The 15,142-nt window shown below is 34.9% G+C and overlaps 1 protein-coding gene and 1 long non-coding RNA gene across 4 annotated transcripts in view; one reads left to right on the top strand and one right to left on the bottom strand.

The window, feature by feature from the left end:
* Positions 1–15,142, top strand: part of LOC120419483 (syndecan) — a 69,941-nt gene that overhangs the window by 33,345 nt on the left and 21,454 nt on the right. Inside the window, exon 3 of one of the 3 annotated variants that reach the window (XM_039582168.2) lies at positions 9,409–9,604. In XM_039582168.2, the coding sequence (XP_039438102.1) occupies positions 9,409–9,604 (196 nt within the window). Of the gene's footprint in view, positions 1–9,408; positions 9,722–15,142 lie in introns of all 3 variants that reach the window. The other 2 variants (XM_039582167.2, XM_039582166.2) reach the window with 2 other exon arrangements.
* On the bottom strand, positions 6,422–7,524 carry LOC128093241 (uncharacterized). The gene is made up of 2 exons (XR_008212343.1): positions 6,512–7,524; positions 6,422–6,454 (listed from the first exon to the last, which is right to left on the bottom strand). It is a non-coding gene; the product is annotated as an uncharacterized LOC128093241 (long non-coding RNA).

Raw genomic sequence — 15,142 nt, 5'->3', positions numbered from 1 at the left:
AAAAGTAACATTTTTCAATATTGTTTTGTTTTGAACGATGAATTTATTAAACACATGAATGTTTGACATAAAATTCCATTAAATAAGCGTTTTTCAGAATTGCAAAAAATGTTGTAAGCAACTCGTTGCAAAACTTGATTTTTTCAGCACTCGTCGTATTTATCCAACTCGGTAAACCTCGTAGGATAAATGTACAACTCGTGCTGAAAAAATCTTCTTTTTGCAACTTGTTGCATAAACTACTATTTCGCTATTTTTTTCAGAATGGTAATACGAATCAAAGAGGGATTAAAATGTATCTTTCAAATTTGAAAATTCAAATTTAATGTTTGATAGTTTCTTCAAAATATTATTGTTTTAGAAACTGAAGAGTGAAGATGAACAAACTCAAGTATTTTTGAAAATGTTTTTTTTTTTTCTTGAAAAGTTGAAAACTGATCGAAAAGTGGTTTTGCTAACAAATTGGATGTGGTCGTTTTCTGGCTACTGCACGATTCAACAAAGTAAGTAAGTAATTATGTTGAAAATTGTTCATTGAAAAGGTAGATTGTTATTTGATTTTTTTCCCTTGAAATTAATCATTCCTCACACTTTTTTTTTAATCTTTCGTTGAACTTTGATAATTTTACAGAAAAATAACTGATTTAACTTCAGATTATTGTCTTAAAAAATTCATAAAAAAAAATATTGAGATGAACTTTATTGGTTTCCAAATAGTATTTAATTAATTCATTAGTGTTCTTCGTATCGTAAAAAATAAAAAAAGTATAAAAATTGAAATTACGAGCCATTGTTTCAACATTTTAATGAAAAAAGTGTTTTAAAATGCATTATACACATGTCCAGTTGTTTTACCATCATTAGTTTCCAAAATATCTAAGTATTGAAGAAAATTATTTTTTTTGCGAAAAAATATTTTTTTGCGTTTCTGAACAAAAAACATAAACATAAACTTTGAAAAATATTTGCAACGGCCTTATTTTTACCTAAAGAATCGGCTCCTCTCAAGATTTTCCAAAATTTTAAATTTTATTGTCTTTATTAAGGTGACACTTAAATATTTTACCGAATTTGGTCATGTTTACCGAATTTCCAACTGCTGAACAGTTCGGTAAACTATTGGTTCGGTTACCGAATTCGGTTAAAACTTACCGAAATTCGGATTAAACTTACCTAAATTCGGTAATGCAGTTTATTATTGTTCATCGTTAAGTTGATATTTGGTAAAATTTTGTACATTTTAGCAAACATCGGGTTTTCGGTTTTTTTTTACCGATCTAAACATTACCGACTTTTCAATTATTGAATTCGGTAAATTTGACCGATTTTCAACTGCTGGACAGTTCAGTAAACTGAAAACTACCGACTTTGGTAAAATATTACCGTAATTTTCTTTTTATTTTGGTTCATTTTGGCAAACAGTTTACCGATCTAAACTTAAGGGGATACATACATGTAGAAAATCAAAACATTTTAAATTGCAGAATATTTGTTAAATCCACTCAAAGGATGATAATTAATCAATCCTGAAAGTTTCATGAAGATATTTCATGATTAAACTGAGTAAGAGACGATTTAAGCTCAAAATTTTGCCATGCGCAAAGCGGGCTGTCAAACTTTGTTGGCGTTTTTCTCTAAACCCCGAGTTGATTTACGGGTGCCACGATATCTCGAGATGGGAAGGACCAAATTGGCTGAAATTTGAGGTGAAGACTCTCAAGATGTATCCCGTGTGCATGACGAAGCGCAATTTTTAATATTTGCTTTTTAAAAAAATACAAAAATCAAAAAAAAATTGTTTTTTTTCATGAAAAACACCAAAAAAATATTTTTTTTTAAATAATCTTTTTGCAAATCGGGCTTCGTCATGCACACGGAATCGGTTTAACGAGTCTTCACCAAAAAATTTAGCCAATTTGGTCAAGACAGTTTTGAGATATCGTGGCACCCGTTTTTTTTTTAATTGCTAACTTGAAATTGCTATATCTCGGCAATGGTGCAACCAAATGTCTTCAAATTTGATTTGTTAGTAGGTGAAAATGTATATTTTAATGCCCTGAAAAAAGAATTTAAAAAAGTTGAAGTGTGTGCTCATATTAACCTCCGACTTTTTTTTGCCGATATACATGTATGTAACCCCTTAAGCGATTTTTTTTAATCTGAGTGTAGAAATGATTTAACAAAAAATATCCTATGTTATGTTTAAATATTGTTCGTAAATTATCCAAAAATGTGTGTGTGTGTGTTTTTTTTGTGGAATAGAAATTTGGGGGTTGTTTTTCTGTAGTCGCAAAATTAAGTGGAAAATGATTTTTTTTTCGAAAAATTGTGATGTTTTGAAGCTTTGGTGTCTTCAGAAAAGTTTTTGCAAATGGAAATGGGCAACTTTTGGCTTGCCCGAAAATTAGAGTTGTTCACGAATTTAAAAATCTTACATTTCAGGAATATTTTTAAGATTTTTTTGTCTTCTACAAAGTTGTTGGTCTTGCTAATTCAAGCAACTTTGTCGAAGACACCAAAATTTTATCTTGCAAACCTTGAAAAAAAAACAATTTTTTAACGTAGGAATTCAGGGCTAAATTTTAGAGAAAAGTGATGTTCGGGGCACTTTTAGAGCTCTAAAAAACAAACTTTATTTTTGACTAGTCAATTTAGATTTAAGGGTCAAAAGTTACAGCCATTTTATGTTTTATGTTTAAGTGTCAAAATATCGATTTTAGGTCATATTTTGGGTTTATATGATAATTGATGCTTTCTCTAAATTTGGTTGAAGAAGGCTTAGATGGCGAGATAATATTTTGATGTCTTCGACAAAGTCGCTTGGATTAGCAAGCCCAACAACTTTCTTGAAGATAAAAAGAAATCCCAAAAATATTCCTGAAAAGTTAGATTTTTAAAATCACCATAATCGTGAACCACCCTAATTTTTGGCCAAATCAAAAGTTGCGATCTGGACCACCGTGTGTGTTGGAACCAATTTCTAAAAAATAACATTTTAGCAACATTTCTTGAGTACAATCTGGCTTATTTAACAAAATTTAACCCAAAGTTATTTGCAGGTCTCCACTTATTTAGTCTACTATTAATACATTTTCGATCCATTAAAAAGTATAAAACGATAACTTAAGTTTATTTAGTTTATTTTATTGATTTCTTTGATATTTGAACTTCAGTATGCATGATTTAAAGGTACTTTTTTATAAAAAAAAAAAAACATTTTGTATCTGCCAACTAACAGTGTTCCCCTTTTAATCGCCAATTTTTTCGATTTTGTTTTTCGTGGGTAGAAATTTATTTATTTTATAAATTGTTTATTATAATTTTCCAGAAAGTTTTTCGATTTCAACAACGTGTGGCAAAAGCAAAATTTAAAAGATAACAAAAATTAAAACATGATTTGAAAGAAAAAGGTAGAGGAAGTTTGTTAAAGTGACATATAAAATCATCAAACCAAGGATTCAAAAAAAGTTAAGAGTTTTTCTTTCAAACGCTTTTTGAAGATCCAAAATTGGTTTTTGTAAAAAAAGATTTGGATTGTAGTCCGGCTCGGGTTACATTTAGTTATTTTTAATGTTAAACTCAAATATTTTGAAAGGACAACCAAACTTCCTTCAACATACAATAAAATGAACCTAGATAGAGAGCCGAGATAGAGAGCAACCTAGATAGAGGCCACCCACCCACACACACACACGACCCCTGTGACCACGGGAAGTTAATTTAATTTTCTGACTTTTTCCGCGCGCTTTTTTTCTTTTTTTGTTCTTGGAGAGTTCTTTTTTTTTTTGGTCTGCCACTTCTTTTTGCTTTAGCTTTCCAGGTCTATTGCGGTGGAAAGCTTCCCGCCATTTAGCCACCGCCCCCCACCCGACCCAGCAGCAGCCAATTTTTCATGTCAATTCGGAGAACTTTCCTTTCGAGGCGAGTTCCGTGCATAATTCAGAGTCCTCGTTGCTACGGTGGTTGTTGCTATACTCACGGTGATGTTAGTCCAGGAGTTGAAAGTGGGTGGGCGCTTCTTGGTTAGAGGAAATAGAGAAACCAGTTTATATTTCTATTTTTTTTTTTCAGAGGAAGAAATACATTTTTTTGTAAAGCAATTTTTTGAAAATTACATAAATTATCTTTCTTTTTTGTGGTAGTTTGTAAATTTTTCTTCTTTGATTCTAATTTTTATGGTTGAAAAAACTTGGTCCAGATCACCCTATCCAGGGTCAAACTAGGTATCATTCGGTAGAGTAGCACGCGCCACCTCGGGGTCAAAAATTATGCAGGTCGGGCATTACAAATAGCCGCTGGGAGTGGCACGGACCAAACTCGGAGTCACAAAGTGGGGAGGGAAAATGCTACCGTGTCGAACGAATGAATGGAAGTTCTGGTGAAAAACCTCAATAAAAGTGCCACTGAACATTTTCGGATGTTGTCGGTTGGTTTTTGGACTGAATATTTCAAAGCACGTCACGGTGATGAAGATGATGCCGATGATGGCGGTGGTGGTTCACGGAATGCTACCGAAAAGTTGTGCGAGTAAAGGTTGCGCGACCTAAAAGCTTCGGGACTTGGGGAGGGATCTTTTGGGTGCGGTGGCATAATGGATCCCGCTCCCGTGAGTAATCATAAACAATACACGTGATTCATAAATTTTGCCGCACACATTTAGCTTCTTTTTGGGAATGCGCTGGAAAATTAGTTGAGAGCATTGTCGGCATTGTGCAGACATCTTTTTGTTTTTTTTTTTTTTCATTCTTGGAAATGAGAAAACTCTCTCGTGGGTTAAGAAAATGTAGTGTTCTAACATTTGGTAGAAAATTATGATTTTTAATAAGTAAACTAAGGAACATTACAAGCTATTTTCGTAAATACCTAAAGGGTAATTCTCTACCAACTCACACGAAATCGGGAAAAGTTGCCCCGACCCCTGATCACGAATCCGAGGTCCGTTTTTTGATATCTCGTGACGGGGGGGGGGGCGGTACGACCCCTTTCATTTTTGAACATGCGAAAAAAGAGGTGTTTTTCAATAATTTGTAGCCTGAAACGGTGAAGAGACAGAAATTTGGTGTCAAAGGGACTTTCATGTAAAATTAGACGCCCGATTTAATGGCGTACTCAGAATTCCGAAAAAAACGTATTTTTCATCGAAAAAAAACACTCAACTGTAAATTTTTTTTTCGAATCTACATTGACCCAGAAGAGTCATTTTTTAATTTAGAACAAAAATTTTCATTTTAAAATTGTGTATTTTTTCTAACATTGCAGGGAAATTTTTTAGAGTGTAATAATGTTCTACAAAGTTGTAGAGCAGACAATTACAAAAAAATTGATATAAAAACATGAGGGGTTTGCTTATAAACATCACGAGTTATCGCGATTTTACGAAAAAAAAGTTTTGAAAAAGTTACTTTTTGCGTTTCTTTTTGTTTCGTCGTCCGTGTCTGTCGCGGTTGACGATGAACGGCCATGATCGACGACGACCAACTCTTTAAAACTTTTTTTTCGTAAAATCGCAATAACTCGTGATGTTTATAAGCAAACCCCTTATGTTTTTATATCAAATTTTTTGTAATTGTTTGCTTTACAACTTTGTAGAACATTATTACACTCTATAAAATTACCCTGCGAAGTTAGAAAAAACACACAATTTTAAAATGAAAATTTTTGTTCTAAATGAAAAAAATGACCCTGCTGGGTTTTTTTTTTGATGAAAAATTCGTTTATTTGTAATGGATTTATCCTGTTGAATTTTGTACTGACCTATCAAAAAATGAGATTTTTTTTCTTATTAATTCTCATTAAAAGAATCCAATTGAACATAGTTTACCAAAATTTCAACAATTACCTTAAAATAATCGTCCTTAAATTTATAATAATCTGTTTTAACAAAATTATTGTAATGCTACCAGCTGAACAAAAAACTTAAACTCCAGGATTTTTTTTTTGCATTTTTAATGAAATCCGTTTCTTAAACAATCAAAAATTGGTCATTTGAAATTATATTTTTTTTAAAGCAGTTTTTCATTTTATTTTCGAAGTGTGGGACTTATTTTCCAATTTTTTGAAACTGTTTACTTAGGGACCATCCATAATTCACGTGGAAACATTTTTGGAAATCCTAAACAACACTGGATCCAAAATTCAAAATTAGTGAATAGTTTTAAACGCCTTTACTGCCCATGTTCGTATAAATGTCCCATATACAAAAACAGCATAAGGCTACGTGTTAAGTTTTCGCGAAAAAACTGGGCTTCCTGCTGATTTCTAGAACAAAGTACTGGATGTTGTAGGCTCCTTTGAAAGAGCGCACGATTTCGAACCAAACTGCAGCAATAACTCAAAAACGATGAAAATGCATATGGGACATTAGTGCGATCAGGGGCAGTGTTGAGTCTCGGGGAGATCTTGGAGGATTAAAACACTTCCGTTTAGGCTGGTTTCACATAACCGTAGCTATAAGCTGCAAATTTATTAAAACTTTAGTTCTTGTACAATTTCCCATTAAATATTATCTTACATTTAGTGTAAACCTCCTTAAATAAGAAATCCCGCGAAAGAAACAACAGTTCCGTGTAGAGGAAGGTTTCCTGAAGCAAATAACAAATTAAATTCAATTCATAACGATATTGCATGATCTTTTGCATGCTTAGAATTAAGTAGAAAAACAAATCAATGCGTAGTCCTACGTCAACGCCAACGCTGTCGAAGCCATTGCACTTTGCAACTCACGTTTTTCATCTAGTAGTCCGTGCCCGGATTCACCGCGAATGATACTGCACCTGGGACGGAGTCGCCGTTTCCGTAGTATTCTGCCGGTCCGCGGAACTGCTGCTGGACGTTCAGCGCCCCTCACGCGGTTATTCTTGCGGACTTGGCAAGAATCTGGAACCGAACCGACAAACTTGCCGGCCTCGCGCGGCAATCGTCGGCCACTTTTTCCTTTGTGTTGACGTTTTCTCCCGTTCGTATCGCTCGACGAGTGGCAGCTGGCTGCTGTCAGAGAGGGGTCGTTCGGGGCTCACTAAACTCCACATTAAACTGCGCCGAATTCAAACAGGCAGTTTATCTCATTTGAAAAAATCATATATAATCGATTGTTTTGACATGTTACTTATTCAATTTGATATTTAATATTTAGGCCGTTGCAAATATTTTTTGAAGTTTATGTCCCTCGACTCTGACCAAAAAAAAAAATAAAAAAGTATAAAAATTGAAATTACGAGCCATGGTTTCAACATTTTAATGAAAAAAGTGTTTTATAATGCATTATACACCTGTCCAGTTGTTTTGCCATCATTAGTTTCCAAAATATCTAAGTATTCACGAAAATTTTATTTTTTGCGAAAAATATTTTTTGCGGTGCTGTACATTGGAATTTCATAAAAATTCAAAACATTTTCAAACAAGCCTAAACATGCTAAATATGATTATCAATGCAGCAAAATGCATTTTAGATTGTTTTCAGTTGATTTGACTTCTATTTCCATGGAAATTTTGAAGTTTTCCGGAAATTTTTTTCTTTTGCCCCCTGATTTTTCAGACCAATTTTGAAGGGGGGGGGGGGGGGGGGGGGTGACATTAACTTTGAAAAATATTTGCAACGGCCTTATAAGCTAAATATTTTTTTTAATTATGTTTGCTGCCGTTCTACGCATAATTGTCCCATGTTCGAAAAAGTGCAACTGAGAAAAACGCGATTGAAATTTTTCGATCGATTTCTGTGTTTCTAGCGTCCCGTGGGTTCCTCTTCGCACTGTGTGTCCGTAATCGCCCCAGTTATCAGTTTATCACTCTTTTTTGTGATACTCTTGCTAAACAACAGGTAAACACGACATAATGCTTCATAAAACTATTGATTCCGTATGAGAAAATACTTGGTGTCCAAAACTGTCCAAAACTGACATGGGACAATTATGCGTAGAACGGCAGTTTGCGAGACAAAAACTTGAAATAAAATTTGCTTTAGTCTAATTTAGCAAAATTTTTGTCGACTCATTTAAAAACAAGAGTTTTTTTTAACATTTTCATTCACTTTACACATTACAAAATATGAAAGAGCAATTCCATGCCAAATAGGGAATCGGTTGTACCCGACCCTCTCCGATTTCAATGAAACTTTGTAGACATGTTATCCTACGCTTATATAAGCCATTTTTGTGTATATGGAGCCAGTTTCACTCGATAATGACATTTGAGAAGGGCGTAAGTGTTTTAAATATTTTTGTACTTCGTAATTTAAATATTGCTGTATCTCGAAGCTGTTGCATCCTATCAAAAAGTGCTCAAAGACAAACTTGTAGGAAATTTGACGGGCTTTCCGGAAAAATACACTGAAAAAAAAACACTCCACTTTTATGAGATTTTTTGATTTTTAAGTTTAAAAGTCAAATTTGAAGGTGATTTTTTTTCGTTCAAAATTTTTGTGAAAATAACCCAACTGGAGCAACTCACCTAAAAAAATAAAAAATCATTTACTGAAACTGTTTTTTTTTGTCAAAGGTGCTCTACACATCAAATTTTTTAACACGAGAGTCGATTCTCCTGACAATTTTACATAAAAGTTTCCATATTGACCATTGTCCTAAATCCAATCGTTGTGAAGTCACAGCTGTTTTTAAAATAAAAATGCTGAGAAGATTGGGTTTTTGATGGTTTTTGGCAATTTCCAATGACAGACTTGATTTTTCAGTCTCGAAAATATTTTCACCGGAAAGCTCGTCTAATTTCCCATAAGATTGTCTTTGATGAGCACACAACACGACATTCTTGAAGTTGATTTCAGTAGACGTTTCAGTTGCGTCAAGGTTGGGCATCTCTCATATGTTTACTAGGTTTACTTTATTCAAGATACCTCCTGACAAGGTTTTCTGATCATCTCAAGCAACCATGCGCACCCTCTTATTTTTGCTACCCCTAAAGATACAAGTGGGTGCGCATGGTTGCTGACGTAGATTCCATAGCAATTTGACCCGAAATTCACTTTTTATTTCGCTGGAAATGTACTCAAGGCAATTCTGTCGATTGGTAGCGTGTTCAGGGAGCCCAAGTCTATCATACCTTGACGCAACTGATGCGTTTACTGACATCAACTTCATAAATGTCGAGTTGTGTACCAGTTGGATATTGAATAGAGTTTGAGATTATGAGATGTTGGGACTCTTAACATTATTTGGATTTGCACAGGCCAGAAGATGTAAATCTGAATGAAAAATACATCCCGAAACAGTTTAAGTTAATTGAATAAGTATTTGAATGATTCTGATAATGTCATAAATATACTGAAAGTCTGCCAAGAAAATTGAAAATTACTTCTTAACCATTTTTTTATATTTTTCTGTGGACTTTCTTGCAAATAATAAAATGTTGCATAAACTAAATTTTTAATTGATTTTCCCTCAATTCTCTTTTTTTTAGATTCGCGACGATCTAGAGAAGGAGGACGACGAATCTTCCGGCTCCGGGTACGGCGACGATGACGAGGACTCCTCGTCCATCTCGAACAGTCGCTCCAACTCGAACTCGAACGTAGGAATCCTCGGCGGCGGCGGCAACCAAGGCCAGGGCCAGGGTGGCAACAACAATCAACTTGGCGGCGGCGGCGGTGGCCAAGGTGGATCAGGTGATCACGCAGACTACGACGATGAAGACGATCGCGAGGATGATGATCTCTACACTGAAACCAAAAACCCCAACTCCGTTGATCCGTCCACGACAGACGATGAAGACAGTCAGTTTTTTGCATGGCTTTTTACTTTATTTTTAACGATTAGGCTTAAGAGGGTTGGGTTTGCGGGGAAGTGGGTTATTTTTTAAGTTTCTTTTTTTCTGTTTAAGATTAAGTCCGTCTATATTCTCTATAATTTTACAGCTTAGGGTGGAAGATGACTGTCGACACACATACTCACAACACACTTTTTTTCGAATAACGTTTTCTAATTAACAAAATTGAGCGTAAAAAATGGTTTCACTGTTACACACATCTCTCTCTGAATTGTGTTCCTCGTGTATTCTGTCTGACGTGCAAGCGATCGTTTCAAATTCTCGTGTTCTCTTTTTGTTGTTGCCGTTTACTTGCATGAGCCAAAAATTCATAATTCAATCATATTCATATATCTCGCCAAACTTTGCTCATCTAAAACTATAAATAGTTTCCATTGTTCGTGTAATTCTCTCTAAAATCAGCTCATCATCCCCACACAAAAAATATCGTTCATCGTCATGTGTTGTTTGATCTAGAAGCTGCTTTTGCTGCTGATGCAGCAGCATTTTTGCAGCACATTCCCAACTTCATTCCGCGCGCTAGAGTTTCAACTTGCTCAAAATTCAGTGTCCGTTCGTCCTGTTTTGTTCCCACACCCCATCTTCTTTCTCAGTCTCCACATTTTCACTGTCATCATCTCAATGTGTGTTGCCGCAGCGCTTTCCATTCTCATCCCATTCGCATTTCGTTCCAATTTTCCACAAATTTTTGTTTGGTTTGGCGCGTCCTCCCACCCAATCATCTCACCACCCATTTAGTGCCAAAAAAGTTTCCGTTCCGATTCCCGCGCCGCCCTTTTTCCCCTTCAATTAGTTTTCATTACGTTCGGTTCATTCGGCGCAAATTCACGCCGCAAATTGCGCGCACATATTTGCAAGGCGAAGCTCGTTTATGGATTTGTATTTTTAGCGCGCAGCAAAAACAACAATAATCGTTGTTTACAAAGCGAGTTGAGCCTTTTTCTTGCTGACAGGGGCGACATTTGAGAGATTGGGGAAGGGAAAAGTTTTCCACAAGTACAGAATGCACAATTGTACCCTGGAGCAAATCCATAAGCGAGCTGCTTCTTTGCGCGGTGCAGTCATTTAGGCTAGTTTCTATAACTCTATTTTAAGCTCCTTTTGGTAAGGCGTCGAAAGAGGGCACACACACGTGTTTGGGTTCGGGAATCAAGAATCAAGTTGAATGAGATAAGCTGTGTCAGCATAATCCAAGTCTGGTACAAATCACCGATTCTTATTAAGTGTACCAAAGGAAAAAGCTATTCTTAAAAATTTAAAATTTTCAAAGACAATTCAATTTTGACAATTTAAAATAATCATTTATTCATATTTTGTTCTGTTATCAGCTTTTCAATTTTTTTTTTTGTGGAGAATAACAGACATTTGATAACAAGAAAAATACATTTTAGAGTTTGTTTTATGTTAAATTCCTATGGGCAATCATTGTGAGAGAATTTTGCTTGAGAGTGAACTCTTTTTTTTTTGTCTCTTGTGCAAAAATATCGGTAGACGGCAAGCTGAAACTCAAGTTGATGCATACAAAAAGGCAATTAAAATATTCAAAACTTTGTATCTTTAGAACGGATTTTCTGAACAAAGACATCAAGTCTTCGACAAAGTTGTAGGTACACTCTAAAAAAATCACCCAATTCAACTTTTCACACAAAAAATCGGATAGCGCAAATAACCTTTTTTTGAAATTATTTTTTTTATTTTTAATATCATCAAAAATATGTTTTAGATTGTATTTTTAGATGTAAAATTTAATTCGAATCATCAATCGAAAAGTACTCTACACAAATGTCGATATCGTGCACCTGTTTCAAGTTATATCCACTAAAAATGTTTTTTTTTTCTTGAAAACGTGACTTTTTTTACCTGTACAAGTTTGTTATGACCAAGCTTTATAACCTCTGAAAATATGTCTGGCCGGGTTCAAGGGAGGGGCAAAAAAATAATAATTAAAATAACCATAGTCTCAACATTTGAATGAAAAAGTGTTTCAAAATACATTTGACACTAGTTCAGTTATTTTGCAATCATAAGTTTTCTAAAAAAAAGATTCGACGAAAATTAAAAAAAAATGCGGTTTTTTTTGCAGTACTGACACGGAAATTTAAAAAAAAGATCCAAAGATTTTTGATTTAATCCAAACATTAAAAAAACATAAAAAAAAAACATTTAAAAAAAAAACTTTTCATGTATGTAACAATACTTTTTTACTATTTTAAAGCTTCTTATATTTTACCAGATATTTCGAATTTGTTTTTATCAAACAAACTGTTAACACAATGACCAAAAGGACTATTTCGCGGTCTTAGTTTCTTCATACAAGTCTCCATACAAAAACAATTTGTGAATATACGAAAGCCTGACCTCCTCTGCCGAAATTTTTTGATCAATTTGATGTATTCGGCAAAGCAATAGGTTGTGATTAGAACTTTTCTGAAAAATAGGTACACGGTAAAAATCCCCCTTTTTATTTGACTTTATGACAAAAACTTGATTCCTCAAAATACGTTTTTTTTTAATTTTTGAGATGCTTTTGATATTTTTAAAAGGGAGGTAAAAAAATCATCTTTCACGCTATAGCTTCGGCTAGTACACATTTTATTTAAAAATTTTGTCACCCCCCCTTCAAAGTTGGCCCGCTAAAATCAATTTAAAATGCATTCCCCTGCGTTTAGAATTATTTTTAACATGTTTGGGTTGATCCTTGAAAATTTTCGATGTTTAGTATCGTACACTTTTTTTTTGCTAAAATTTTTATTTCCGTCAAATCATACATTTTTTGAAAACTAATGATTGCAAAACTACTGAACTAGTTTAAAATGCATTTTAAAACACTTTTTGCATTCAAATGTTAAAACTGTGGCTTGTTATTTTTTGTTTTTATTTTTTTTTGTGATTTAAAAAAAATATTTTCAGTCAAAAAAAATCACTTTGTTTTAAATTGTACCATTTTCAAAGAAAAGCATTTTTTTAAAAGTCACCCTGATTTTTGAAAAGCTGAGTAGATTCTTTCCAATTTTAACTATTTGATTCTGAGGATCAAACTGCTGGTTGCTTAAAGCAACTTAAAGATAAAATGTTGTGAAGAATTAGTTTTTCTCAGTGTCACCTAATTATAAGCCTTTAAATCGCGAGAAACCATCAGTTCGATTTTCAATCTTCAATATTTAAACTTTTGTGCTTTTTATATATTTTTTTAAAGTTCTGAATTAAGAGAGAGAAACACTTATTTTGTACATTTTAAAATGCTGAGCTTAATTTTTAAATTTTGGGCTTACTTTAAAAATTCCAAAATTCTTTTTTGAAAGAGCAGAAAATTTTACAAAAGTTTTTTTTTTACTTTGAAAATTCAACTCATTTTTACACAAAATTTAAACTTTAGGAGGCTGTATCTCAGCAACCAGCAGTTCGATCCTTAAAGAGATATTAGACTACGGCAAACAAACTCGCAATTTTTGACAGTTTGACAGTTTGTTTGTTTGGTTGTATACGTTTGCAACGTTGTTGACCTGCATGCATTTGGCCTTGTTTGTGAGTTTGCCGCAAACAAGTTTGCGAGTTTGGCAAACTGTCCACCACGAAAAAGGACGAGTTTGTGTGTCTGTCATTAGTATAATACCTTTTTTGCAGTCAAAATATGAAAATTACAGGAAATTTGCTCAATTATCCAAAATATTTTTTGAAGAAGTGCTTTTTCTTCATGAATTTACTAATTGCAAAAAAAAACAATTTACCAAAAAAAAATTCCTTAAAAATGTTAACAACATTCAAAGCGTACACCGTTAACAAAAAAAAAGTTACATCATTGTCGATCGCAAATTTTATTTTGCATCTTGAAATGATTTTTGATATTTTGTTTGACAATATTTTAGATTTTTTTCCAAACACCTTTTTTCAAATCATATCTTTGGTAAAAGATTTTGCACCATCCTAAAATCTAGCGTAAAAGATGCCTTTTTAAGTCCCCTCATAAAAAGTCAAAATAAAAGTTGGGATTTTTTCCGTGTGCCTAGTTTTTCTGTAAAGTAAGACTTTTAGCTCGATTGATTTTGGCCCGATCTCGAGCCAAATCGACTCGAAGCTCGAATGATGCAAAATTGCTTCTTTTGACATAAGGACAAAGTTGTATTAGAATCAAAATAATAAAACAACGAAAAGTCAGTTTGCGAAAACGTAGAGAATTACTGAAATGTTGTGTTAGCACACTTTATAAATTTTTCTCCAGAAGTGGAATTGAAATCTGAGAAAATAATAATTATAATGATTTCGGCATATATTGTGCGTTCACATATTCGCTGAAATCGCTTACGCTTACCAGGAAATAATTGTATTCGAAAAGGGCATAATATGTTCAGTAGAATGGCAAAGTCAATTGTTTTGCCCTCAATTTATATTTAATCGAGTTGAGACAGTGTAGCGCCTCGAGACGTCGTTATCACTATGGTCCTGAAGTCACTCTCCCTCAGTGTTGGAATTCGAGCGAGATGAAGGAAAGCATTTCTCGTTCGCGAGCGAGGGAGAGAACTTGTAGTACTTTTCTCTTCTCGCTCGCGCTCGCATTTTCGTTCGCGTTCTCGCTCTCGCCGCGAGCGCTCGCGAGCGCCTCGTGCTATCCGTTCGTCCTAAGCTGGCAATTTGTTTATCAGGGGTATGAATGCTAACCAGGCAATGGTATAGAGGTGTAACTTCAATCGCTGTGTTGGTTTTTGTTCGTTTCTAACACGTTCAACTTCTCGCGAACGGGCAATTCTGGCTCGCGAGAAAGTCCGTTCGCGAGCGGAGGAGAGCACAGGCAATCGGTGAGTTTCTCTCGACAGCTCGAGACTCGTGGCGAGAACTCGAGAGAGAGGAATTTTTCTCGCTAGAGCGCGAGAATACCAACACTGCTCTCCCTAATTGTGACCATCCTGCGGGCGTCGACCTCCGATCTAGTCTGCGAGCTAAGCGACTGCTCGATACCCGGTGCCGAACCCGCTCACCCAAACTGTACCGAGGATCACTTTACCAAGCGGAATTTAATGCCCGTAGCCGTCAAAGCGGAGGATCCGAGGATGGCGGATCCAAGCTGCGTTATCTTTTCGACGCAATTCACCAACGTTAAGGACCCTGGAAAAGCGCGAAAATTTGGCGGGAGGACAATGTGCCAAAACACGGAATTGTTTATTTACGTGTTGAGCTTTGACGTTGTTCGGGGTTCGGGAGGTCTCCTACGGTGCATGAACCTGTTCTACAACGTGACGGATCAATGTAAGGCTTTGAGGGGTGATCTTCTGAGGGTTAGGGTTGCTGGGCGTTCCGTGGAGGTGGAAAATCTTGATCTAGGTGGAGAAAACATTGGAAGGATGAAGTTTGTGGAGGGGAATGGGACCTTTGA

This window comes from Culex pipiens, chromosome 3, assembly GCF_016801865.2.
Source record: "Culex pipiens pallens isolate TS chromosome 3, TS_CPP_V2, whole genome shotgun sequence".
Lineage (NCBI taxonomy): Eukaryota > Metazoa > Arthropoda > Insecta > Diptera > Culicidae > Culex > Culex pipiens.
Note: the sequence above shows the minus strand (reverse complement) of the source record. Positions and strands in the feature narration are given on the sequence as shown.